Below are 27,799 nucleotides of genomic sequence, written 5' to 3' on the forward strand. Positions count from 1 at the left end.
CGCCTGCTTGTCAAACCGAGCCTCCTCCCCCGCTTTGCTGTCCCCTCCCAGCGGGTCTCCCTCCCTTTGCCACTGCAGTGAAAGCCTCGGTAAAGGAGCGAGAGAGAGGGAGAGAGAGAGAGAGAGAGCGCGAGCCAGAGAAGAGAGCCTGAAGCTGGGTTTAAAGCCAGGACGAGACCTCAGAGTAGCACCTCAACCGTGTTTTTTTTTTTTGTTGTATTTCTCGCCTCAGCTCGGCGGCCTACAGACTCCCCCCCTGTTGCACCTCCTTTCCGTTCACATCGCCTGGATTTCATCATCCGACCTGCAAGATGGTAAGCAGCTCTTATTTTCACCCTCCGACAACTGGTAAACACACCAGTGGGCAGGCCTGCGCTTTAATGTGTCGAATAATGTGGCGTTTGACAGGTTGTTTGTCGCGGCGAGTGCTTTGCTTGGAGTTAACTGTCGACAACACAGAGCCCTGGTGAGGAGGAAACGCTTTTCTCACCCACTTTTGCCTCCTTGTCGCGCTCTCTGTGCAATACCCCGGGGCTGACAGTAGCCTAAAGCCTATGGCCCAGATATTTCTTATCCCTTCTCGAGCATAGCCTACAACTCTTATTAGCATCGGGGCCTGTGCAAATTAGTTTTCGTGACAAAAATACACGCTTATTAGGCCCAGGTCGGCGAGTGAGTGTGGCACAGTTTACACACCATACAGGAAAAATGTAACGTACGCTTCAAGTTTGCACTCAAAAAAATTTGCTCCGTACTAAACCCGTGAAGAAATTTATGTCAGTATGTTTTCAAGGTAGCATGGCGCTGTGTTGATAGTTGCAACATAGTTTCATGTTGTGAACACATGAGCTTTAATAAAAAAAAAAAAAAAAAAAAAGGCCGTTGGCTACATTTGTATCCATTTACAGCACTTCTATAGGAAGCTGCCACAGCAGGCCCCCTCATGAGTTGGTCAGTGTAGCATTAATACAGTGTGTCATATACAGTATGTATGTAAAAAAAAAAATATAAATAAGTGAATGTGAGTTGCCTAGTAACCGTTATAGGCATCCATGTAGTGACCAATAGGAGTAGACTGGACATCAATAACCAATGACAGGGGTGTAGTCAGGAATTGTAGGATCTATATACAGGATTTGACCCCCCTGCCCACCCCTCCCTTTTCACTATAGTCTCATACCTACAAAACCGTAGATTCTCACACCTCCTCACATGCAGTTTCAGATGAGTTATTATTATAGTACCAATAACATGAAATTGGCAGTAGCAGCCATTTGTTCACCACTCATCCCCCCCATGTAGAATATGTCCAGGCTTGACAGGAAGAGTGGCATTTTATACTCTTTGTTCCAGTTTGTTTGTCAGGTTTATATACTGGTTGGTCAGGACAGGCTTTTATATATTGGTTGCTCAGACTTGCTATTTACTAGTTTATTTGAATATCGGTCAATATTGACATGAGTCAGTGATCTATGTTAGTATGCAAACTAGATCTAGATTAGGTTATTGTAGATATAGCAGTATGAGTGTTTACTGTAGGTTGGCTGATAATTAACAAGAAATGTCAAAGATGTTTGAGCCAAAATGAAGGGATCTTCAATTGGAATTGGATTTTTTTAAACCTCTCAAACATCAATACTTGTATTGACCTCCAACAGCTGTTATTGGTTGGGCTGTGAACATAAATGTCAACAAATGTCAATGTTTTTTCAGAAAATCTCAATGTGTACTTTGAATTGACATCATTAAGATTGATTCCAGCTCATAGAGGCTGAGCTTATCAAGAACCTGTTCTAAGAAGCACGTTTACTTAGTAAAATCACATCTCAAATCTTGAACATTAACTGATGTGGAAAGATTAGTTCTGCAAAGCTCCAGGCCTCTGATTCATTAACTGCTGCATCACTGTCAAGAGCTCATGCATTTTGATTCAAGGTTACTGTCCTTTATGTTATATTCTGCATGTTACCAGGTGCATAACAAATACAGCTGTAAATACAAAGAAACATCGAATCCACACACAAAGGCTAAGAATTAAGAGCAGTACAGCAACAGTGGCTTCTTAACTTTCATGTGATAAACACAGTAACCAGAGACTGTTAAGCTAAAAAGACATCCTCACCTTTTTACATTTACCTTGCAGCAGCCTCAACCTTCTGCCAGAGGGTGGAAACTCAGGGCATGCACGCCCTGCAGACAGTGTGCCAATCTATCGCCTGTCAAAATGTATTCTTCTCATCTGCAGGGGAGGGGAGGGGGGGGTGGGGGGGAGGATGTGGGCAGGGACACACATTTGCTTAAGCATGTAGTGGAATGATCTGATGCTAAGGGGACCATATGCTGCCTAGCAATCAAGCGCCACCCACATAAGGATGGAGCCGTAGCTAATGTAAAAGAGATAAAAGCCACAGCGAACCACCAGCAGAAGTGATGATCAACACTACGTGATCCACACTGCACTTCCAACCAGCCCACTCAATCTGGATTTATTCTCCTCACTGGCCGTTACATCTCTGCAGTCCTCGGCTCGGACTGGAGCCAGCAGTCACCAGCACAGGCCAAACTCTAGCCGGTTTTGTCAGTAAACATATGTCTTGTCTGGTATGTCAGACATCGAAATGCCATATCAAGGGTATACAATGCATGAGAGACTGTTTACTAGTGCTTAGAAGTTGGAAAGGTCAGCCAGGATGTATACATGCAACATGACCGATCAAATGTATTAGGAAGAAGTAACATGATGCAGTCTGAGAGGGTTGAAAAGGTGAAAGGCGGGTGTTTAAAATGCTGGTTGGAGGGTTTTTTTTTCACCCACACTTCCTGGGGTTTGGCAGGAGGATAAATACATCACTTATTGGTAATTTGCTGACTCTGTGTCTGATTGACATTTTCTTGGCTCATTTAAATCACCAAAAATACGTGCCTCTCTCTTTCTGTCTCGTCAGCATTCAATACCTCAAATGTGCCGCATATAATTAACTTCGAAATGCACAGTCTGCACACTCTCAGTAGTAACATTGGAAACATAACACAGGGCTTAATTCAAAGTGTCTTACACTACATTAAACAACTCACTCGCAGAGATCCATAGCATTAGACTATGAAGCAATTGATGCAATTGGCTGTCGGTGGTTGAAGTGATGACTGTGGCTTGTGGGAAGATTATTTTGCTGAACCACAATGCCTATCATGAAGTAACCACCAAATACTCACCCATTTCCAGGCAGTAAACGGAGATTTTTATTTAAGAATTTCATGAAAATCGGTTGAAAAAAAGTTTAGCATTTAGTTTAGCTGGTGCACGTAGTGGTTTGTGGTGTATTAAGTTATACTGTCTATGTCAACTGACCATTTAAGTTCATTATTATCATCATCTGACTCTGCAGCTCCTCTTTGACTTTAAGGAGCTTTAAAGCAAGTTTCAGCTCATTGTTTAGCTGTCTGACCCACAAATTTACTGTTTTGTTTCACTCTCACAGCGTCGTTTTCAGTCGCAGCAGGCAGCTGTTTGCAGAGAAAAAACCCTAAAATACCACTGTACGTTACCTGCTCAGCACCAAACAGCAAACAGACACAATTATCCACTAGCTGGTGGTGTAGCATTTAGCATTTACATTCACCCAGTGGCCAGAAACATGAGTCTAAATCAATTGTAAGGTTGCTCGTTTGCTAACAAGTTAGCCATATCAACTTAAAAGACGATCTTATGTCAATGTTCATAACGGCAAGTGGCCAAAAAAATCAGCAGGTTTAATGCATAAGAAGATTTTGGCATTGTTAGTTAACACAGCATTATAAGGCCTTCAAAAGCCTCTGTAGGTAAGCCAAAGTCAGGGATAGAAATGTCTGAGAGGATTAGTCCTGCCAGAGTTCCCTCAGACAGCTGAGATTTTGGTAATTATTTTCATATTTGCACTTGACTCTTAAATCTGGTGCAGATCCTTCACTCACACACACACACACACACACACACACACACACACACACACACACACACAGATAATTTCAGAGATGATACTGTGAGGAATAACAGAGGCCTTCTCAGCCATTAGCTAAGTTTACAAGAATTTGACGTATTTTAAGATTAGTGGCAATCTAAGCTAAACTGTCAGGCTACATACAGACAGCTTTCCTATTAGCATTTTCACCATCATTCGCTACAGACAAAGCGGTTGAAAATATCACTTTTCTACACGTTTATGCATGTCGAACAGGTGTTTTGATAAATTGCTCTTAACGGCTTTTTACTTGCGAAGGTTTTATTGCACTTTCAGTAATGATCGTAGTTGTTGTCGACTCGATATAAAACTGTATCTTTCACTTCATCTGGATCACTGTCTCCATCACAGCCTCTCTGCTGGCTACTCTTGAGTGTGCGTGAGTGTGGTGGAGTTGAGCCCCCGCCACAGAAGCAGAAGCAGCGCGACCATAAATGACACGAAAAACTCAGTAGAGACTCTCAGCATAGTTTTCTTCTATTCATTTGGCTTGTAATAGCAGGGAAAACCCTGATATTTATAAATTGCATCCACATTATTGGCAAATTCCACAATGTTCTGCGTTTTACAGTTGGTTCCATTTCTTTATTATCAAATTTCCTTGATTCCGTCCGTGTTTTCCACAACGCAGAAATCACAGGGCCCTAGGGTGAACTCTATTTAAAGACCAGTCTGAAAGCACAGCGCAGCTCTGCACTCTGCTGTGACTCTAGAGGGTTCGGTTTGTTTATCATAAAGCTCGGCTATATGGCAGGCTCGACACATTTGTGTGGAGGAGGGCAGTCTTATAAGTAAAGCTTTTTTTGTGTGTGTCAGTAATACACATTGTGTGGAAAAAGTAACTCAAACACGCCAAACACAAGACACAGATTGTGTTTAAAATGACCATTTTAATTGATTCCTTGTGTACATACACATACACCAGAATCCTTTGCTTTTCAATGGCCTCGTAGTCATTTTTGCTGAAGACATCTTCACATTGTTGTTTTTTTTTTGTCCAGCAAACGCTGACATTTCATAAGCTGGAAACAAAAAATGTATTTTTGTTTAAATAATAACTTAAACAGCTCCAGCATCCAGCAGCTTTTTGAACATGATCTGACTGTCTTGTTCTATACAGAAAGTATCAGCAACCCAGTGAGCAGCTTAATGAGGCAGAGGAGGCCTTTAATGTGCTTCTTATTCAAAGTTAGGCAACAAGTGTTTAGAGGAGCATTGATTTACCACCACATACTGTCATAAGACAACAGCAGCAGTGTCTTGGTGCTCTTGGTTGTTATATTCAGCAGATGTATTGAGCTCTCAGTTACTTTAATCATCAAGTATGATAAACATAGAGATTTGACATGTATACTATCACACTATGTTGAAACAAACAGTGCAGTAGTATGCATCAACGCATAGTTCAAGGAGAACAGGCTCTTGCATACCGTGCAAGATTAACACACATACCGTGTACACTCAGGTGTGATGCAGATTTTTGAGGCTGAGGTTTCATGATGGATCGAGGGAGGGACTATGGATCAGTCCATCCATCCATCCATCCATCGTGGTGTTATGCACAATATCTCAGGCACCATTGATGGGATTCAGGAAACATGCATGCCACTGCTCTATTCTTGCATTTCATAACATTATGCTACTTGGCCTGGTGCGGGCACTGCAGCGTTTAACTTTTAGGATTTATGCAAGTCATTCCTCTATTCCAGCATGTTCTGACAGCACTACGAGCGAGCCACAGTGTATTAAATGTCTACATCATTTGCAGTATTTTGAGCTCAGATTTGGACGTTTCAATCAGATTGCTTAATTCTAACATTGAAAGATAAAGCATGAATCTTAATTTATATGTGAGAGTGAACTGTGCAATTGTGCAATAGCTTATAAGTAAACTCTGTTCGATGTCCACACTTGGACAGGAAAGCGAAAGAGAAGTGCTTCCTCCTGTCTCATGCCACCGCTGTGCCCTTGACTGAGGCGCTAAACTACCCCCCCCCCCCCCCCCCCCCCCCCAAACTGCAGATAAGGCAGCCTCCAGGTGTTTTAAGTGTGTAACTGTGTGAGAGAGGAGAAGGGTGTTGTTGAACTGGAGCGTTCGTGCTCAGCAAACCTAACTCAGATAAATAAAGGCCATATGAGAAATCTCAGCTTTTACAGCCAGCTTTTAGTTAAGGGTGGAATCATATCAGCAATGACTGACTACGTAATGTGTTGGCTGTGACTTTAAGACAGATTTATTTTGTGTGCACAGTTGCGAAAACATAAGTTATTCCAAAAAAAAAAAATGCTGTTTTTGAGGGACAGAATATGGAAAGAGGTGAAGATAGAAACTTTTTATTTAAATATGGCGATTAAGTTATGATGAAATGACTAAACACATGTTAATTTGCTTTTGTTTTGATTTGGCTTATTGTTAAATGAGAGTAGAGTATCTTTTTATGTCCTGCCAAAGATGCCTCAGAAAAGTCCTCCAGCTCCACTACTGTGCTCCCCAGTCTTTCATGTTATGACTGGGTTCTGCAGGTCTATAATTAGCCGGGTTTTTGGGTCGGCCGTAGTGTTGCTGCTGAACCAGCGACGATGCCAGACTCTTCATTATGCAAAACGTGTTTTGTGTGCTAAGGCCTAATTGATTCTGAATGAAGCATGCATTATTGATGAGCCAACACAAGTCTCTCTCTCTTTCTCTTTCTGCTTCTGTTTCTCTCTGCACGCTGGATGCTTTTTTCACTCCGCGCATCTCTTTCTTTTCCTGTATTATCTTTTTATAATCATCCCATCCGATGTGCCCCATTAGCATCTAAAAAGGCAGCACGACAGGAACCGCATGAAGTGGTTTGTTACAGAAGACATAACCAGCGTTACTCCTGACCCTTTGTTAGCCGAACAAGCGACCTAAGGCAGGCCTTAGGTTAGTAAACCTGTAATCCTCAACACCAAATCTGCTTTGCTGTAAGTCTCTTTACCTCCAGGGACCCTACAGCTAGCACTCAACTGACAGTGGACGTCAGGCATGCAGTTTAAAGTATGCCCAACTCCCATTTTATTCACCTGTCCACCCTGCAGTAACATTGTCTTATAATAGATGCAAAGCTTTGGGGACATTGACGTGTTTTGGTACTTGAATCGGCTTCATCCCGTCTGATGACTTTACAACTGATTATTTGCTTTTCGATAGATATTTCATATTGCAGTCACCACACTACAGTAATGAATCTTCAGTAACTGGCCGTGTAAAGCCATCATTGGCAAAATGATCTAGTAACACTGGGTTGTTTGCTGGGGAAAACACTTACATTCACTCTTTTAACAGTTTTTGGAGAACTGCACCAGGATTGAAGGTCTAACTCAAGGTTATTTCTTGCAGAGTTCATTTGTGATGCAGCTTTGACACTTGTGAAACTAAACTAATTTTCCCAATTTGTCTTCTGATCATGGTAACTATTTCATATACAGGACTCCTTGTTTCCTTTTATGCAACTTATACCCTTTATGTCAGCTAAAGTTGAGGCACAGTCTGGACTAATGTAGAGCTGAAACGATCAGTCAATCAAAAGAAAATGAATCGCCAACTATTCTGATAATCAACTAATCATTTTTAGTGTTTTTTTTTAACAAAAAATGATGGAATTCTCTGGTTCCAGCTTCTTAAATGTGAATAATTTCTGGTTTCGATCTGATAATGGTTAGTTGCAGCGTGCAGTCCTGCACAAGAGAACCAAAATGAAAGTGTGAACAACAACAAGTCTCCCGTAGCAGGGTGAAGGTGCATCGGGAGCACGTCCTTGAACTAGAGGACGCTGGTTCAAGGTATTAAATCTAAAATTTTGCTGAAGTTTCCTTTAGCAAGTCACTGTATCTCTACAGCTCTTGCAGTGCTGCTCTGTGTAAGGGAGCAAACAAAAGGACTTTTCCCTACAGGGATCAATAAAGTATCACATTGTCACTATTACCCACTGAGCCACACAGGCAATGGGACACCCAACCCCAGTAATGGTGGAGTCATGCGCTACACATTGAGCTACACGGGAATTCAATCCCTTAAACTGGCAGTGCTCAGCCACTCTCAACTTGTTGTTCCATACAGGAAAACCATGTATAAGTCAACCTCTGTCAGGAGAGCAGAGTCAGCCGCTCGTGCTGTGATCACAGTGTCAAATGCTAAGTCGCTCTCCTGGCTGATCCTGTGTCACCTTTTTCTCCTCACTGCTCTTAAAATACCCCAACTCTTCTGAGGTAAGTCTGCTGTTGTACAGCAGCACAGCGATAAGCCATTAGATGACATAACTGGCACTTGCTTCTTCCAGCCTGTTAAGTGTGTACAGTCTATTTGTGTTCCACCGCGAGGATACTCCTTATCTGTCATAATGCCTTACTGATATTCTTTAGGTGTACTTACTTTTACAGTTTTCTTTGGTCTGAACCACAGTGGCAAACTAGCAAGCAATCTGTTGATCACTTTCTCCATTAGTTTGGTCTGTAAAATGTCTGAAGATCATAAGAAATGTCCATCACTGTTTCCTAAAGCCCGAGGTGATTCCCTCATATGTCCATAGAAGACTAAATAAACCAGAAAATATTCACATTTAAGAAGATGGAATCAGATAATTTGGACTTTTTTTTTTTTTTATTAAAAAATGACTCAAAACGATTATTTGATTATAAAAATAGTTGGTGATAAACTTTCTGTCAATTGGCTAATCAATTAATGTACGAATCACCGCAGCTCTGTATCTGCAGCTTGCGGTGTGACCTCAGTTCTGCTTTCCGTCAACATTTTAGGCTTTTCTTTACCTCGTTATGTTACATTTTTATAACTCAGTGCAGTTATCTGGTACAACATCAGTTCAAATGCCATGTTTTTTTTTGCCCCAAACTAGACTTCCACTTTTTGAATACACAACTTAAAGCATTCTAGGTTCGGATGCACCCATAGCTCAAACCTTTGAGGTAGTGGATAGACTACTGCTGACTAAAATGACTTACTACTGTGTCTTTAAAGGCACTGTATATACAATTTCTGGCTTTGGCATCTTCTAGTTGTATTATCATATAAGACTGAAGCTGCGGTCAGTAGCTGCTATCCTGGACACTATATAGTCCATTTCTAGACTGGTTGTTTAAACTAAGCTGCCAGTTAGTGTGTCCAGTTTGCTAAGCACAGTCTTTTTGCAGGACAATTGTGGTCAATTGCTTGCTGGCCCGGAGCGTCTCTCTCACTCAGCTATAGGATCCCCCCCACCCCACCCCACCCCTCAATCCTTTCACCCCCACCTCTCTGCAACAGGGAGTCCTCACTGACTCCCAGGCGAGCGTTCAGCCTTATCTGCCAGCAGTGAAGCTTGGTGGTGGACACTGCAGTGTTGGATGGGATGGGATGGGATGCGGATGTGACTGCTGGACATGAGCCAATGCCACAAACACACACAAACACACACATACACACACACACACAATGCAGTGTTTTTGGATAGCATGGTTCATTTAAAGAGCCTTTGCACTACGCTGGGAGATTTGATGCCGTGCATGATGCGTGACTTTAAAGAGGCTGCACATGTAAATAGGAAACAGCCTCAAGGGGTTTGAGGGAAACATCATTTTGAAATGTTCACAGCAACTTTTGCTCAAAGTGGAAGGAAGTGCACTTTGCTTGCTCGGATGAACAGACGATTTAACCTCCGGTCTCAGTAAACGCTGGTATAATAGCCTATCGTACAATATTTTTTAAAAGCTTTATTTAAAGAGAGCACCTTTCTCTTTCGAGAGACTGTATTGAAACTGCTGGTTTTACCTGAACTGAAGAAGTAAAAATAAGTTGAAATCTGCAAAATGAAGAGTGGATAGCAAGCATATTTTAGTTTTACTCATGTAAATAATGTTTTAATATTGCAGATATGACATTTGAAATATCGTTTGTTTATAGATTTGTTCTGTCATCAGTAACAGCTGTCAACACACAATGGAGGAAAATGCTTATCTCGCTGCACACAACTAAACCATATACCACACAACAGATCGGTCCTGACATGTGAGATGAATTGTTAAAGGACGCGTTTGCATGCAGGCTATCTGAGGAATTCACATCCACGTTTGTAGACAATGAGGATGTTTAGCTTTTAAAAGGCAGGGAAGCCATATGTCAACACCACCAACACTGTAATGTCCTCGCACATGCTGGCCACACCAGTGACACCAAGATAATCAGAAGACCATGACTTCATGCAGGAATGCACAATATTCAACATTAATACATGTGGTACTATTTGAAGTTACAATCCATCACTTTTATTGAACAGTGTAGACTCTGGGGCTCGTACTCTTGTGATTTAAAATAAATGTGAGAAAACAAATCCATATGAGTTCTTGGTTTCCGGTGGTTCTTCTTCTAGAGGTCAATAGTCCATTTCCACAAACATTATTACATCTTTAAATGTCCAAGTACAGAACACGGCTGAATGCTCTATTGTCTGTGTTATTCCTGTTGTTGAGAAACTGTGTGGTATGGAAATGAATCCAGTGCTCACCACAGATCACTAGGGCCTATTGTCTGTTGGCTTTCCTAATAGGTGCCATTGTTTGTTTGACCAACGAGGAAATAACCGCTTGCTCCATAGGAAATGGTATAAAAAATCTTGTTTATGCTGTAGCAATTTTTAATCATCAAATATCGATTGGCTTCAAAATGCTCCATTCTTAACCGAACAGCCAACCCAGATGCATAGTGAGTCTTCTTGTTCATGGGTGTTCATATTGACAAAACTAAGACATCATTTCCTGTGTCCACTTAAGTAATGATACGCACTCAAATGCAACATTTCAATAAGCAAATGCAATATTTCAAAAGGTGTCTGGAGTGATATCATATCTGCAATCTCAGAAGTGTTTCCAGCAACACGTAGCTCGTAATAGTTTTCTTGTAATAAACAGTAACAACAAACAACTAACACCTATCTCTCTCTCTCTTCTCTCTTCAGGGAAATGAAGCCAGTTACCCCCTGGAGATGTGCTCACATTGTAAGTATTTTGAATGTTTGCTTGCTGCGGTTGCTCAAGGCTCGATTTTTGTTCAAATAATGAGACTTTTTTTTTGGAATTTTTATCTGGTGTAGTTCATCAATTGCGGGGTCTTTCCCCAGAAAATAGTTTAGCAGAGATGGTGAGCGATGTAGATCCTGGTGCATTTTGTCCTGTGATCAATTTATGGAGAAGATGACGGCCTGAAAAACAGATAAACACATTGAATACAGAACAGTTGCTGTGTCAAATGTGAAGTTTTTCTAAATTGTATTATTTTTATGATGTTGCAAATCAATGAGCAGGACTGCTTTTGTTCAGATTATGGGATTTTTATTAATCAGTGTGATTGATACTGTTATTTAATTCCCCATATAAGCCAAAAACGGACATTATCATTTGGTTATTTTCTCAATTGAATCTCCAGATCAATCAGCCAGCCCTGTCCTCCATCCTTAGAGAGTGCTATGTTCAGTTTTATTGTGTTTCTGGAATCAGGAAGATGTCATTTTGAACTCTCTGATTGTGTTGTTGGTCGTGTTTACAAGATGTCTGCCCAGCAGACATCGTTTGAGCCCCTGATCTCTCCAGAGGAGGAGGAGGAGGAGGAGGAGGAGAGCCGAGGAAATGACTCACATTTCTTCTTTGTCTGCCTCCTTCACCTTCCCTACCTGGCGATACATCAACACAATGTCTCTGTCTATCTGTTGTTGAAAAGTCCTCGGAGACACTGATTTTTCTCACCGGCTTGCTCTGGTGCAAACGGCACGTTTTTATACCGCGAGGTTGTTAAGAGCCAGGCAAAAAATGGGTCCTCTGCTGCGTGTGTCTAACGAGCACTGAGACTGCGACAGGTCCCTCTGTAGTGAAGGTTTACTTCAGGGACTGTGTCGCTGTTTAGATTGACCTCCTCATGTCTCTGAATCAGAAGCACATGTTAATAATTATTTCGACATCAGGGCTGTGAAGTTGAAATGTTTGGTTCCACAGTTAAGAAGCTGTTGTATGAGGCAGAAACGCAGTAAAATACTGTTTATGTGAAATATTAAGGCAGATTATGATCCATAAACTTCATTTAATAGTGCAGAAGGAAACATTAGACAGTGTGGGAAGTAAAAAAAAATCTACTTTTACTTTCATTTATATGTATATATGTATGTGTATACATACGCCTGTTTGCTTTTCAAGTGCTATATAAATAAAATAAACTTAAATGGTACAGATTAATTGCTCTAAAAACATTTCACACTACTGAACCTTGAGTGTCTGTATAATGAAAGAGGATTTAGTTTTTACAGGCTTAAACTTTTAAGCATAATGTGTCATTTTAAAGGACAATGTAACTTTCCACATTTAACTGACAAAATCAACTAGACCTACGTTGTATAGTTTGTTGAGTTGTGTACTTACATTATCCCAAAAGTTTCCAACAATTTTCAAACCCATAATTTTAATCAAGGTAACAGTCTGTTTCATTTGGTCACCTGTCAATGGCATCATACTAAAGAGTATACACACACACACAAGATGCTGATCAGCGTTGTGGTTCTTCTGCTTAGAAGCTGTCATGAATTGACTTGATGAATTGATTTTAGTCATCAGACGTCTGGATCTTAAGTTATCACAGAAACAAGCTGAGCAAACGTCAGCAGAAGCCTCTCTGGACTTCCCCTGTCTGCCGAACAGCATCAGAGATTTCTAACGTGATGCTACTTTTATTCAGTGTTTTGTTATTGTTTTGATCAAGAGACCCCATAGCGTCAGAAAATGACATATTGTGCGTTAAAGATCACCTTTTGTGTTGTGTTGCAAAATATCCCGATCAAGACGCACACAATTATATTGAAAATGACACACCTTGTTAGAGTGAGCAGAGCCGTGGACACAGTGTGGCGCGTCCATACTTAGATTGTACTACTGTAACATCATGGGGGGGGGGGGGGGGCAGGACCTTGGCCTGCCAGGCCTTCCAGGCATTCCTCCCCCAGGATTATGCCACCATGGCGAGGGGAGGTGGATTTGGATGATGCATGACCCTGAACTGAACCTATCAAGGACCTTTGCATTCAGTCTGGGATATTTACAGCTTCTCTCAGTTTCTCACTTTCTGCCCCTCCCTTATTGACCGCAGTCTGTTCGTCTGTCTCTCCTTCTCTCTTCTCTTTTACTTTCCTCTTTCCTGCTTTCTTTTTCCCTGCATATTGATTAAGTAGCAAAAACAGAGCTAGAAGCTAGAACTAGATAAAGACAAAAATTGTTTCAATAATATCTAATTAGTCACTAAATCCTTAGACAGACTGAGACATGATTAGACTGAAGGTGGAACAAGTATACTAAATACATGCATATTAGCATTTCAATATTAACTTGCAATTGTGACTGTTTCTTTCTGGAATATACTGGATTAATTTCAATTTGAAAGCCTCTATCGAACGTCCTCTCTTTTAAATTTTTTCGTCTCTCTCTCTCTCTCTCTCTCTCTCTCTTGGTCTCTCTTTGGCTTTCTCCCTCTGTCTCACTCCCTCCACCAGCAGAGCAGCTGTTCAGCTCATCAAGTGTTTGGACAGACAGGCATTGGCTGTGAAGAAACTAGCTCTGGCCTGCTGGTCCCATAGATTCACCTCAACCTTACCGCCCCCTTAATGAGACGAGCAAACCAGCAAACGTCCACTCACCTGTACCTGCTGCCAGACGATTCTTAACTCTGTTTATTGATTTAGAGAAGAGCAACGGGTTTGTCTCTAAGAATTGCCCTTATAATAAAGATCATGAAATAAGGGCATTGTTCTACACTGGAGGATGGATTTTCGAAAGGCCTGAATCCTCCCGTCAGTGCAGCGTCTCACTGCTGCCGGCTTAGGCGAGCTTAGATGAGGCAAAATTTAATGGCCTACTTGTGAGAGCGTGCATAATTAGACACACAAACCACGCAGGAACACGCCCCATATGCACTATACACTTTGCTAAAGTGCATGCACGCGCCCACTCTGTTCCGCCACTCTGTTCACCCCACATGCGCACACACACACACACACACACACACACAAACAACCCCCTCACCACATCATGCTCTCACAGAGCAAAGCAACAGAGAGCCTGAAACCATTGCAGGCCTGTCTGCAGCCGCCCAAAATAAACGGCGGGCAGCTTGCTGGAGTTCCTTGTTGCTAGGGGTTTCCCTGAGGGCGGGAGCCCGAGCCGCTGGTGGTGGTGGGGGTGGTGGGGTGAGTTGGGGGTTTTCTGATGACGGCACTGCTATAAATATGCACTATGGGTGTGCTGCCCTGCTTCGTCCTGCGTTTCGGTCCATGCAGGCGAGCTGTACGTTATCAGAGCAGCCAGAACAATCAGCCTAATGCACAGTGCTCCTCTCTGTAGCACACGTGTGCATTTTTGTGTTTGAGTTTAGAGTGCACTGTCGTACTTCCTCTTCTGAATTAATGTCATCCTTGAAAATATGAAATACTGTAAAACAGCATTTGGTGTTTGATCATTGAGGGTGAGGAAAAGCACAAATATTACAACAATATTAAAACATGGTGTCATGTTTTCATATGTTACCAGCTAATTAAGACAGATTTAGTATTGCATTTCCATCAAGTTGGGGGACTTGCAAGACACAAAATCTACAAAAAAATATTCAGAATAGAACCAGCAGAGGCTGAGATTTCCCAACCTTTAGCCCTTAATGAGTCAAGCTCCTACATTCCCCATGATCCAATCTGATACTCTCTTCATTAAACACTTTCTCCGTCAAACTCTCGACTCTCAAACGTCCCTAGTTTGTTTCAGTCTTTCTGTTAAAAAAATGCTGTGTCCGCGCTCAAGCTAAGCTACCTTCCATGGCGTCAATCAAGCTTATTTTCTCATACTTAATAAAGCTCCTCTAGAGCCACAAAAAAACTGTTATGCAGCAGTTTTCTCATGCTGAGCCACAAACTGATTCGTGGGTTTCCTCTTTCATGATTTTAATCTCTGGCTTTTTTTTTTTTTTTGTCATCTCGCATCTATCTGTGATGCGCTGTTGTTGTCCTCCGATATATGTTCACTCAACACTCATTGGCTCAGCACAACCCCATTATGCTAATTGGCACAGTGTCATGTGTCAAACTCTTGAAATGATTGTGCCGTGCATGTAACCTTCTCGTGTTTGCCCACCCTCACACCTTATCTCGTGTGTTTGGGGAGCTATATGCAGCGCTCCCTCCCCTGCTCGTTTCTGTTCAGGTTGCGCTGCGTTAATGCAGTCACATGTCTCATATTAATGTGCAGGGTGAGCTGTTAGAGGGCTGAGCATGCTTAAGAGGACACATTCAATAATGACATTTTGGGAACATTGTGTTTTTTTTTAATTTTTTATAATCAAACAAAAACGGGGAGGAAAAAGCCAAAAGCCAGTTGCACTTAGCAGATTTTCTGTTCACACAGCTGTTTAATGGTTAGCTCGAGCTAGCTGACTCTTAGCTATGGTACAGCTGATGTCCCAGTGTGCAGCAGAACATTTAGCAGGAGATCAGTGATAAGTAAAATGAAAAGTAAAACCAGTTATAACATGTAAAAGGTATTGATCTCGATTAGAGCTGCAACAGTTAGTTGATTAATCGATCGACAGAAAAACAATGCAACTATTAACTAATTTGATAATCGATTAATCGTTTGGATAAATGTTAAAGCAAAAATGACAAATATTCCCCAGTTCCAGCCTGTCATGAGGATTTTCTTAGTCGTATGTGATAGTAAATTGTATATCTTTGGGTTTTGGACTGATGTTCTAGAAAACCAGGCAATTTGAAGATGTCACCTTGGATTTTAGGAAACTGTAGCAGACATTTTTTATTGTCTTCAGTTGTTTTATAGAACAAACAATTAACTGATTCATGAAGAAAGTAATTAGGAGATTAGTGGGTAATGAAAACAGTCATTAGTTGCAGCTCTTATGTTGATATTAAACTTGATCAAATGTTTTGCCGTCCTCGCTTTAGTTCAACAAGAATCAGAGTCGTTTCATTGTTTCATCAACTCCATATGCATCCCGATGACATCGTTGTAAACACATATTGAACATTTCCAGATTGCTTATAATATGCAGTAATGCTCAGTCTAAGAATTTAAGTTCAGTACTCGACACACACACACGATTACAAACACAGTACAGGAGGCCAGAAGGAGAGCCATTTGGCCAACCATTGCATTAAATGATTGGTGTGTGTGTGTGTGTGTGTGTGTGTGTGTGTGTGAGAGAGAGAGAGAGAGAGAGAGAGAGAGTGTGTGTGTGAACCTCCTGCATGCACTCAAAGACTGATGACATCTACATATGCATGTGTTTTCATGCATACACCTCATGAACAATTGTTTAAATGTTCCTCCTTTATGTGTGTATGTGTGTGTGTGGGCTACTTTGGGGGGCTAACAGGTTCCAGTTGCCTAGTAACACAGTTGAGGGTGCATACAGCGTTTATGAAAGTGTGTGTGTGTGTGTGTGTGTGTTGTGCTATGCAGTGGAGTATGAGATTATCATAATCATCTCACAGTTACACCGGGTCTCCCTCAGAGCTGCTCATTAGCATAGCGGTGTGAGGAGCCTCTCAGAAAACCATTTCTATCGCATAGAAACATTTGATTTGATATCAGATAGTGTCCCCTTAAATGAAACATGCATCACTGGGTGTATATTATTTGATTTAAACCAAACATTTGTAATAAAACACACATATTTATGTATTTTAATAAGAATTCCACCTTTTTCTCTAGCTGTACCATGTAAAAATATTCAAGGCTGTACTGTATTTAAAAAAAAATCTAGTCCACAGAATGTCATTATAGGTTTTAGGGTGATGCAGCCAACTCCACTGTCATATAAAGCCTGCAGCACTACTGTACCTTCATTATTCATTCAATAAAAACATGGGATGGAGGTGTGCATTTGAGTGTCAGTTTGCAATATCACCCACATCATCATCGCAGCTCTCTCTGCTGCCAGAGGCTCAAACGCGCAGGCTACGGCCCGACGCTCGGGTTAAAAAACGCATGTCGACTCCTCTGCAAGCAGAGGTCACAGAGGAGGCTAGTAGTGATCCTCAAGAACAGGGTCCCCGTTTTCGCAGGTTTTATCCCGCCTATTTTAGAAGTTCACTACCGAATCCATACCTAACATCATGTACAGTGTAGAAACAAGAAAGATAGGAAAGAGACAAACCAGGCAGGAAATTTTACAATCTTTAATATTTCATGTGATCTCAATCCCTTCAGTCAGTTCTTTTTGTTTGTGTTTGTGTTTTTCTCCCTGGCTGTCATATCTGTGACCATCAAGCATAGTCAATTCATGAACGCAGCTGTTTTCTAAATACAGTGACACTTTTTTTTCCCCCTCTCGTAAGCAACCCAGAACTCACTACCAGCTCATTTGTTGGACAGGTCTTCGATACCTGTTCTGGCACACCACGTTTTGAGATTTTGGCTGCCGTCAAAAGAGTGTGGCGGTCAGTGCTTGTGAAGCTGGTGATCTAGGAATTAAAGCTTATTTTACTGCACACACTGGGAAGAGTTTGCATAAGAGATTAATGATAGTTAAATCAGAGAATGCCATTGCATGTTTTTTCATGGAAGCTGTTTTAATTGGAGCCATAAACCTTTAGCCACGACACGATTCCAGACTCTCTACCTCTCCACCGCTAACAGAAAACCCCATACGCCGGATAAGTCTGTTAAACTCCCCACTGTTGTAAAACTACTACATCCACAATCTGAGTCAAGAGTTTTTTTTTTTTATTTGGCTCAGCTGGGAGCCACGTCGGTCGGTGATGCTGTCAGACGTGGGATTTGTTGGTTTGAGACCGACTGTGAGAAAGCTATTGTCCTTGCTAGCATGAATAATACATGTACCTACTCACTTGGAGCAGCTCCAGACACAGCAAGAGCAGATCTGGGCACAGTGTTCAGATGTTCCCCTGCTCTGCAACTGCACAAAAGTTTGTAACGTGTTGTAAATGTCAGAGTGTTTTTTTTTTTTTTTCATCTGTGCTCCAGCTTATCCCACTGACCTAAAACTGTGTAGCAACAAAAGGGACTTGCACTGTGACAGGGAGCCGGTTTGAAAGATTAACATTAACATCAGCTGTTCTAACTTAAGACCCTTACAATGTGATGGGTGTATATTTGGCATGGTTGAGAGTGAAATTATGTTTTCAACTACAAAGGGAGTCTTTATTGGGAACCTTTTGATCTATACAGAACCAGAGTGGTTAAAAATCTCCTTTTCTGTAGTACCTGAGTTATCTCCTCATTTTGAAAACCAAAAAAAAAAATCACATCCTGTTCTTTTTGTTCACAAGTGCTTTTTTTTTTTTTTTTTAAATTACAGTATCAAGTTATTGACCAACAAAGAAGGAGAGTGCACTGGTTTCGTACCTACTAAATGTGGGATTCCTACAGGAGGATTGTCCATAAGAAGCTCAACCCTGAACCACAAAATCAAATGATCTACCTGTGCCGCTAGCTTACATATAAATATGGCTTTGATTTAAACGGGGTTCTACGTGCGGGAGATTATCTGTAGCATTGATATCCCTCACACAGGCTCGAGCGTTATGAGCCCGGCTGGTGTCATCTGCTGGGAACAGGAAACAGGAGGCTGCTGATAAGGAAGTGTTTTGTGTCACAGGACAGCCGGGTGTTCGGCTCTGATAACTCGCACCTAGTGGACACAGAAGCCCTGTGGCATATATCAGATTGTGTATCAGGAGTTGGCAGGAACATGAAAACAAAGAGAGAAACCAGCAATCCCTTATTAGAAGTAAATTTAGAAGTAATGGAAATGAGATACAATATAGAGGTGCTGGTTATCAATCCACAGCTCACAGTGGATTTGAATCTCAAAGTTGAATTTTGTCAGTATTTTATGATTTCATAACAGCAGAAAATGCTACAATTTGACTTAACATCATATTTCCAGGTCTCATTGTAAAGTCGTTCTTTATACTAGAGGTGTCCTTCACTGGATATAGATTTTTGTGCACCTTTGAGCAAATAAAACTCACTTTGTTATGAAGGGGCTTTCAGTCTGCTTCACTATTAGACATTGAAAGAACAAAAAACTCAAACTGTTTATTAGGGAAGCGTTACATCATAACTGGTTTATGCGTCAGGAACAATAAACTCATGGGAGTGTTGGTGTAGATGCATATTGATAGTTGGTTGGACAGTGGACTCCAGCAGACTGTACAGGTTATATTGCTCTGTATCGTGGTTGTTTCCATCCCAACTTTCTTTCTCAATCTCTGGCTTTGTCTTTCTCACTCTCTCATTCCTCCCTTACTCCTCCACCACACTCTGATTAGTCATCAAGCTGATGGAGCACAGCATGTCCGAACATTGAAACCCATACAACCCACACCCATCTCTCACTCTCTCTTTCTCTCTCTCTACATCATTTAAAATATATACATACATATAACAGGACAATGAATTAGCATCCTGTTGCTTCAACTTGAAGCAACAAACTTGTTTGTCTTGTTGCAAAACAGAGATCCAATGTGCTTAATCCATATCTGCACATATGTTCACTTGATTTTATCACCCCTAATATAACTCTCACATTAGTTTTTCTGCACTGCAGGTACAGATTGGATGATAAATTAAAGGAAAAGCAAATATTAAGTGTTGTTTGGTGTCTGTCCACCATCAGCTGCCAGAACAGCTTCAGTGCTCCTCGGGAAAGATTCTTCAAAGTCTCTGAACTCTACTGGAGGGATGAGCCACCGCTCTTCCAAAAGATATTCCCTCATTTGGTATTTTGTTAATACTGTTTTCTGATAATACTGAGAGCACTGTCTAACACATAAACCCAAAATCACACACAGACTTCCACCAAGTTGTGATCTGGACACTATGAATCAGTCAGTGAGTCTTTGTGCCTTCTGTGGAAGCATATGCTCATTTATTCATTCTAAGCTTCTTTTTTCCACTCAGGGGCTGTAGTGCCATTATAGTTTACATCATAATTCAACCTTTCAGTCTTATCTTTTCATTTACCTGATGTCCTTGGGGGGTGGAGGGGGTCAGTAAACCTGATCAGAACTGGAATGAACTGAATGTGTAGCCTCATAAATCTGTCATGCCTTTTTTTATTGTCCCTCCTTCCCTCTGTTAACTATGTGTTAAGATTAATAGATAGCCCAAGTCATTTAGGACCCCAGCTTAAAGCAGGCAGTGTAGTAGTTTGTGGTTGGCCAATGGGATCATGTGACCGTGTGTGGATGAGCTTATATAGTAATTAACAAGTGGCTTTATTATTGCTTCTGGATTACTCCTTGCCATTGTTAAATACTCCGGCCAGGATGGCAGGGGAACAACAGATCCAGGCCCTCTCTGATAAAAAAGCACCAATAAACAACAAAAGCTGTAAGTTTGCAAAATCTAATAGTCTGTCTGTCCGTCTGCTAATACCTCCAGCCTTTTCCCCTCAGCTCCTATTTCTTCTTTTTTGTCTTATTTGAGGTTCATTGCAGTATTGTCAGAACAGTGCCCAGGCTCTCCTCGTTGATGGTTTTGTAACATTCGCAACATTAACAATCGAAGCTTTCTCAATAGTTGCACCCTTGTCAGTTCACAGAAGAGCAGAACAAAGTGTACCGTGGTTACTGTGGGTCTGCCTTTTGAAGCAGTAAACTCAGTCCTGTGCAGGCCGGAAGTAGTGTCCTTGACCTAGTTGCAACTGGTGGATAATAAAATTTTATGACAACAGTTCATGCAGGTGTTAGCAAGGATTATTTATATTATAGCTTGCATATCTACAGGCTCGGTGTATGTAAATATCCGTGTCGGGAGGCTGTTGCTGCAGGTGAACACAGTGCACTGTGGCTCATTTTTCTCTGTCACTTTTAACTCTTTCCTTGTGCTTTTTTTTCCTTCCTCTTGTCCTGGTATGACTTCTAGAGTCGCAGCGATTAGTCGATTAATGGTTCAACTGAAAGTTAATCGTCAACTATTTTGATCGCTTTGAGTCATTTTTTTGAAGAGAAAATCCAAAATCTCTGATTCCAGCCTCTTAAAAGTGAATATTTCCTGGTTTCTTTAGTCTTGTATGACAGTAAACTGAATATCTTTGGTTGTGGACTATTAGTTGGGACAAAAGAAGAGTTTTGAGGATGTTATTGGGGTTTTGGGAATCTGTAATATTTTCATAATTTTCTGACATTTCATAGACCAAACAACTAATCAATTAAATGATTGCTGCTTTGATTTTAGGGGGGCTTTCCGGTCACCATGCATCTGACCCCTGCACACTTAACAATCTGTTCTCTTGTAATTCTGATGATCTAGGAGAAGGATAAGAATGTCAACTGAGTCTCATCCAGATCTTCTCTGTCTCTCTCTCTCTCTTCCTTTTTTTCTGTTGTCCAGTCGATGCTGATGAGATTAAGAGGCTAGGGAAGAGGTTTAAGAAACTCGACCTAGATAACTCCGGCTCGCTCAGCGTGGAGGAGTTCATGTCGCTGCCGGAGCTACAACAGAACCCGCTGGTGCAAAGGGTTATCGACATATTCGACACGGACGGGAACGGAGAGGTGGACTTTAAAGGTAGGCGATAAACTCTGCTGGTGGGCGGAAGAACAGGTACAGCAAGTTGACTGCTATCCCAAATTTAATCACAAATATATCTATACATAGTTAATTAAGGTGATATTTGCCATCTGAACTCTAATCTTGTCACTCCTTGCAAGCATAAACCAAGCTTAGTGCATGCTTGAAATCGTCAGTGAGTGCAGTTTATCAGGAGTGCAGCAATTTAGAAGTTGATGAATTGTTATATGAATAATAGTAAAGAACGGCGTCACAGAAACTTTTGAGTTGAGTTGAGACAAAAGCCACATTGAGATTGTTTACACCCCCTGAGCCAACAAGCAGGAATGACCTTCTACTAGAGATCCCCCAAAAGATCGACAACAGAGGAGGAAACATGTAGCGAAACCAGTTCAGCCAATATGAGTGTTCATATTTCACCAATATGTAAATCAGCACCATGAAAGCATTGTAATGCATCAAAACAAAACTAGGATCAGCCATCACAAGAACTTGTTTAAAAGTTCATGTTGACATTGCGTTCTCGCTTCTGTGCTGTTCTCATATGCACTACGTAGGTCTTATGTTTTTTTTTAATTTATTGAAAATTAAGCAACTGTATCATGTTCCATTAGGATTTAGTGTGATTCAGAGCTCATTTTCTGTAATAAAGCTGATTAATAGCAGGGTTTTTATAATCTTTGCACAATTTCATTCATGCAAAATAATCTGGAAACTAAAGTTTTCCATCATGAAACCAATTTGTCCTGGATGTAAGTGATCTTCAAGGATTTCAGTGTTGAAAAAAAAAATCAGTTTTCTGCACTGAATACATGAAGGGGAATTACCTCTCACCCTAACTGATAGGTGTTACTAAACAGACTCATTGTTCTCCAACTTTATAAATACATAACTATCTTGCAAGTTTAACCACAATGCGTGATTGAAAATAATCAGATCTCGATGTCTTGGGACTTTGCCCCCCAGCAGTCTCTCAACTTTTCATTACAGTAGAAGTGCTTCCCTAAATGGAAAATAGGGAATTCAATATACATAGCCAGAATTCCTAAGTCTTGGAAGGCAATGAAAAATGTTAATTGGTGTCATAGAAGTAAATAAAAACTGGTTAAGTTTGGGAAAAAAAGACTTAAATACACTTATTCGTAGTGTATCAAACACTATCATTATCATTACACACAGTATACCACAAAGAACACAAACCATAACATCAAGACGTTGATGCTGGTCACATTGCATTGGTGATTGTGTTGGAAGCCTGATCACCACTGACTGTTGTTCTCCTCTCATATCCCAGAGTTCATCGAGGGAGTCTCGCAGTTCAGCGTCAAGGGAGACAAGGAGCAGAAGCTTCGGTGTAAGTAAAGCTGCTAAAAACCTACCCTGTTAAAACCACATGTGGCTGGAGGTGGCCCCAGTGGTTCAGAGCGCTAAACATAACTGCTTGTTTTGCTGCTTTGAGAGTAAAAGCCACCAGGGCTTTGTCTCCTGTGTCTCCTCTGTTTTGTTTGTCTCACCTCATCCTACTGCTGCAACAAGAAACAGTAAATGTTGACCACTGTATTAAATGTATTTTTTGGCTAAGAAAGGGCTGTTCTGTCACTAGAACCAAGCGTGAAGTCAGTCAGCAGCTCTCAAAACAACAGAGAGTGGAAGAAAGTTGCTAAATTGGCTAAATTGTTAAAGACTGTATGGAAGTGAGTCTTTAAAATGTTACTGTCTCAAAGTTGTTGTCGATGCATAACTGATTTACATTCATGTCTGCCTCTTCCCCTCACGCCACAGTCGCTTTCAGGATCTACGACATGGACAAGGATGGCTACATCTCCAACGGCGAGCTCTTCCAGGTGCTGAAGATGATGGTAGGCAACAACCTGAAGGACACGCAGCTCCAGCAGATCGTGGACAAGACCATTATCAACGCAGACAAGGACGGAGACGGCAGGATATCCTTTGAAGAGTTCTGTGCAGTAAGTCGAAGTCCCCCCCTGGGGTTGTTTTTGTGGGGAGGTTTTGTGACGTTTCTGCTGATGCAGCCCGTTGTGGTGAAGGCAAATGTCAAAGGGCCTAAAAAACTCTGGAAACACAACAGCTTTTTGCTTTAGCTCAACAGCACCGGGTTTCAGTTTCACGCTTCCTGTTGAAGCGCGGTGTCGAGGGCTGTGTGAACATGAGCTGGTGAGTTCTCGCTACACATGATAGGGGATACTAAAAATACTGAGATAGCACTTTAGCTGTATTATACTACAGGGATATTGACCTAAGCAACAAATTCCTACAAATAAGAGAAATTACATTTATTCTATATGTAGGGCATCTAGCTAAAGTAAAGCTAATGTAACAATGAGTACAACTGTAAAATAAGCGTATATTTGTAGCGAGAAGAAGCGCTTCTACATGATTCTTATAACTCAGAGGAGCAAAAAGCTTCACAACCAGGAAGGTATTTCTGTTGTCAAGAGAAATACTCTTAGAAATACTGTTTCAAAACGCTGATAAATCATCCATCTGACTGAGAGGATTAAACATCTGATGTCGCCAAAATACGTCAAATGGTTGTGGACTCTGCTGGCCTGAGAAAAATTTTTGATCCACATTCGTCGGGCTTCGTCGAGGTGATGCAGTCCTGTCAATAACCAGGCTGATGGGGAGTCACGTCAGTCCAGTATAGTTACAATTGTGCTCATAGAATTTGTTGATCCTGGATTTAATCTCTACAATGACAGAATAAGGTCGAGAAAACATAAGGTCCCTGAAACTGTTCTTTAAAGCCTTGGTCACAGTCAAAGAAAACACACATTTCTCATATAAAACACACCTGTCACCGGGTGTCAATCCAACTCAAGACAGAGAACCGAGATTTTGCCAACATGTGACTGCATTCCTGCCATGCCGATTCAAATAGCGGCCTCACAATTTAGATAAAGCTACACAGCCTTAATTATCTAATTTAAGATCAAAGTCTCTTTCAACACAAGTAGCGTTCCCTTGTTGAAAACTATCATCTACGTATCTCGTCTCTTGTGGGAGCCGCTTTGCTTGGAGACATTTTCTGAAATGAAAGGCAGCGGTTCTAACTCTGACAGACACAAGAGGCCACGTTTTGACGGCTGTACCTCCGGAGCTTTGAACTAAAAAGGCTCTCGCGGGAGTGTATTTTCAGGACGATGCAGGAGGATATAAAGATCCCGTTTTTAACAAAGCTGCACCAATCAAACACTTTAAGCTTCAAAGGAGAGACTGTGTGACATGATTGCAGTCTGGTTTATAGTTTTCTCCATCTGAGAACTGTGCGGTGACGGGAACTGTAACAAGGAAGGTGTAAAAATAAGACTACGGATGTAAAAATAGATTCTATCAAAAAAAAAAACAACTGTTGTGTACTGTTGAAACGGTTTGCAGATTAAAGGGGCACTCCACAGATTTTTACACTTCAAGTTCAGCTCACTTGTTATTTAATGCAGAGCAGAGGCTGGATGACGTGACATAAACCTGGCCAGGAGCTGAGAATAAGGCCCCAGTTACGCCTGGAATTAACATGTGATCTGTATCTGGGTACATTATCTGAATATTGACATCCGACCCAGGAGCCTGATGAAAGACTCTACTGGGTTGCATTATGAGAAGTGTATGATCTGGTAGTTCTGGATATATCTGCCTCTGCTGCTTCGATTTTATTCATTCTTTGTTTAATGTGTCACTCATGAGTCCCCGTTTCTTTACTTAATGTAAGTGCGATACTAAATTGCCTTTAATGGACAATTTTGATAATCAGTGAATTTAGTCATTTATGAAGGAAAATGTCAAACATTTACCGTGTGACAAAATAAGCAATATGAAGACTTAACCATAGATGACTGTTGGGGGAATTTTACACTATTTTCTCACATTTTACAGTCTAAAAGATCAGTTGTTAAATTGTAGGCATTATCAATGATGAAAATAAGCCTTAGTTGCAGCCCTACTGGAGTTTTGTATTGAAGTGCTGCACTTTGAAGCATATAAAACTTTTAAGTTTTAATAAAATGAGCACATGAAAGCGGAGCGTAAATGCACTCTTGTGCTTTTATATGTTGGTGGAGGTGGTTGTTTGCATTTTAGCTAGTCATAGCAGGAAAAGCACAGGTGTTGCTATACGTGTGTCTCCGTTCTATCCGCGCCACCGTTCATTATTTACATCTGTGTTTTCCTGCTGCAACATGTCAAAATGTTTTCTGCGACTAAGGTCTTTGTCATTAACTGGAAACCACACGTCTCAACTTTCACATTTACCACCCCTGCCTGTAACAGCTTTCGAATTAATGAATGCATTAACGCCTCTCCCTCTCTCTCTCTCTCTATCCGCCAGGTGGTCGGCGGTCTCGATATACACAAAAAGATGGTGGTGGACGTGTGAGCGCTCCTCCGCTCGCTGAATCTCCCCCCTTCCTCCTCGACACTCGCTTTCTCCACCATCTCTGAAGATCTGCTCAAGACGTCCGGCAAAACGCTCTCTGTGTAACTCAATGGAAGTATTCTCTCTCTCTCTCTTTCTCTTAATCTCTCTCTCTCTCTCTCTCTCTCTCTCTCTCTCTGTGAAGCCACTTTTTCTTTCACAAACCACAGGCCTCGCCAAGCCAACTCTGAAGTGTTATTGAACTGTAAATCCTCTCAATAACCCGGTCGTAGCACTTTAACAGACTGAAGGACATCGATTTGTCATTTGCAAGAGCATCTGATTTTTGGATGAGGGGGGAGAAAGTGGAGGGAAAAAGGGGGGGGGGCGCAGTGAAGAGGCTGGTTGGCTTGTTCATATTTCATCCTTTTTCTTTTTTTTTTTTTTTTGTTAATTGTTATTTTTGATATTTATTTTTTTGTTCTTGTCTTTTATAAAGAAGAAAAAAAAAAAACAAGTATATCTACGGTTGTCTGGTGAGAGGAAGTGTATAGTATATTAACACTTTGACTTACAAGTACAACTAGGAAAGTAGGGTATGAAGTGCCAACCAGAACATATCCAGAAACCAGTCCAAGTTATTACCTATTATCACCGCTTTCATTCACGCCGGACAAACTGGCCTGTGACACTTCCGACTGCGAGTCACGCGAGATCCAAAAACTAAACTTGAGATTTTTCTGACTTTTTGTCCTCTGCTTTAAGCTTTTACACACGAGCAGTTTGGATTAGACCAGTAATGCTTCCGCTCTCACTCTTCGGAAAAGCAATTCATGTTTTTCCTGTTTTTGTTTTTTTTTTTTTGTAATACGGTTGCTAGTTTTATTTATACTTTAAAAAAAAAAAACATGTTTATATTGTTGGAGAGAATCCTGTCATGATATTATAGGTAGATTAATTAATGCCAAGAAAATGTCTTCCCAAAAAAAAAGAATTTGTGGCTGCAGGCTTATATATGGTTTACTCTTGGTGAAGCATTTTGCGTTTTAACAGTGTGCATCCGTAAGACAATCTCCAATGCAAAGAATATCTCTGCACTCACACTGACAAATGAACTCTAGAGAATTTTAAGATTTTTTTTTTTTTTTTCTTTTATGTTATAAGAGGAGACGATTGATGAACTTGGCTAAGAACTGAGAACACAGTGATAGTTTTGAGAGTGAATAATGTTGAGAATATACACTGTTTGTGCTAGTTTATAGCAATTTAAGAGATTTATCTGCAGGCAGCGTTTTTTTTTTTTTTTTTTAAACCAATATGTGTATATTAGGTAATGAATGTGTGCTCATCATCTTTAACAGCAAGAGGAGGCAGCTTCGTGTCTGCTTTTAAAATGAGCCCTTCTGGATATTTACCTTACTCAGCACAGCGCAGGACGGGTCAGAGTCTTCTTTAGTGCAACAGGAACACTTAAAATCTTAACGCGTTGGCATGATCAGTGTGCAATGGGATAGGCTGTATATTGTAGGTTTTTTTTTTTTTTTTTTTTAAAAACGTGTACATTTCAAAAAGTTGGCTTCTTCTCCCACTTCTTCTTTTTTTTTTTTTCTCTGTCACAATAAACCTCATTTTCTCCCCCCTCCCACCCACTGAAACCAACAGGGAGAAAAAAAAATCATAAATTCAACCAAATTCTACTTTCTGAGGGAAAAATGCTTCCTACTATAAACGGCATCGGGATAGCTTTTTTTTTTTTTTTGTTTTGTTTTTGTTTTTGCTTCGGAGGCCGACTGCTGGTTTTGAACAAGAGTTTTCAGTCAGAGATGTGAATCTG

General features: G+C 41.0%; 1 protein-coding gene across 1 annotated transcript; it reads left to right on the forward strand.

The window, feature by feature from the left end:
• On the forward strand, positions 1–27,509 carry LOC122997606 (calcineurin subunit B type 1). Its single transcript, XM_044373867.1, has 6 exons — positions 1–314; positions 10,973–11,012; positions 21,414–21,590; positions 22,888–22,947; positions 23,376–23,560; positions 25,939–27,509. The coding sequence occupies exons 1-6, from the start codon at positions 312–314 to the stop codon at positions 25,984–25,986; spliced, it is 513 nt and encodes a 170-aa protein (XP_044229802.1). The 5' UTR covers positions 1–311; the 3' UTR covers positions 25,987–27,509.
• Positions 27,510–27,799: the final 290 nt, after the last annotated feature.

This window comes from Thunnus albacares, chromosome 14, assembly GCF_914725855.1.
Source record: "Thunnus albacares chromosome 14, fThuAlb1.1, whole genome shotgun sequence".
NCBI classification, from domain to species: Eukaryota; Metazoa; Chordata; class Actinopteri; order Scombriformes; family Scombridae; genus Thunnus; species Thunnus albacares.

Excerpts from the sequence above, each read along its gene's own strand:
- LOC122997606 (XM_044373867.1), top strand. Across the intron at positions 22,948-23,375 it reads CAAGGAGCAGAAGCTTCGGT|TCGCTTTCAGGATCTACGAC; the intron begins GTAAGTAAAGCT and ends CTCACGCCACAG. Across the intron at positions 23,561-25,938 it reads CCTTTGAAGAGTTCTGTGCA|GTGGTCGGCGGTCTCGATAT; the intron begins GTAAGTCGAAGT and ends TCTATCCGCCAG.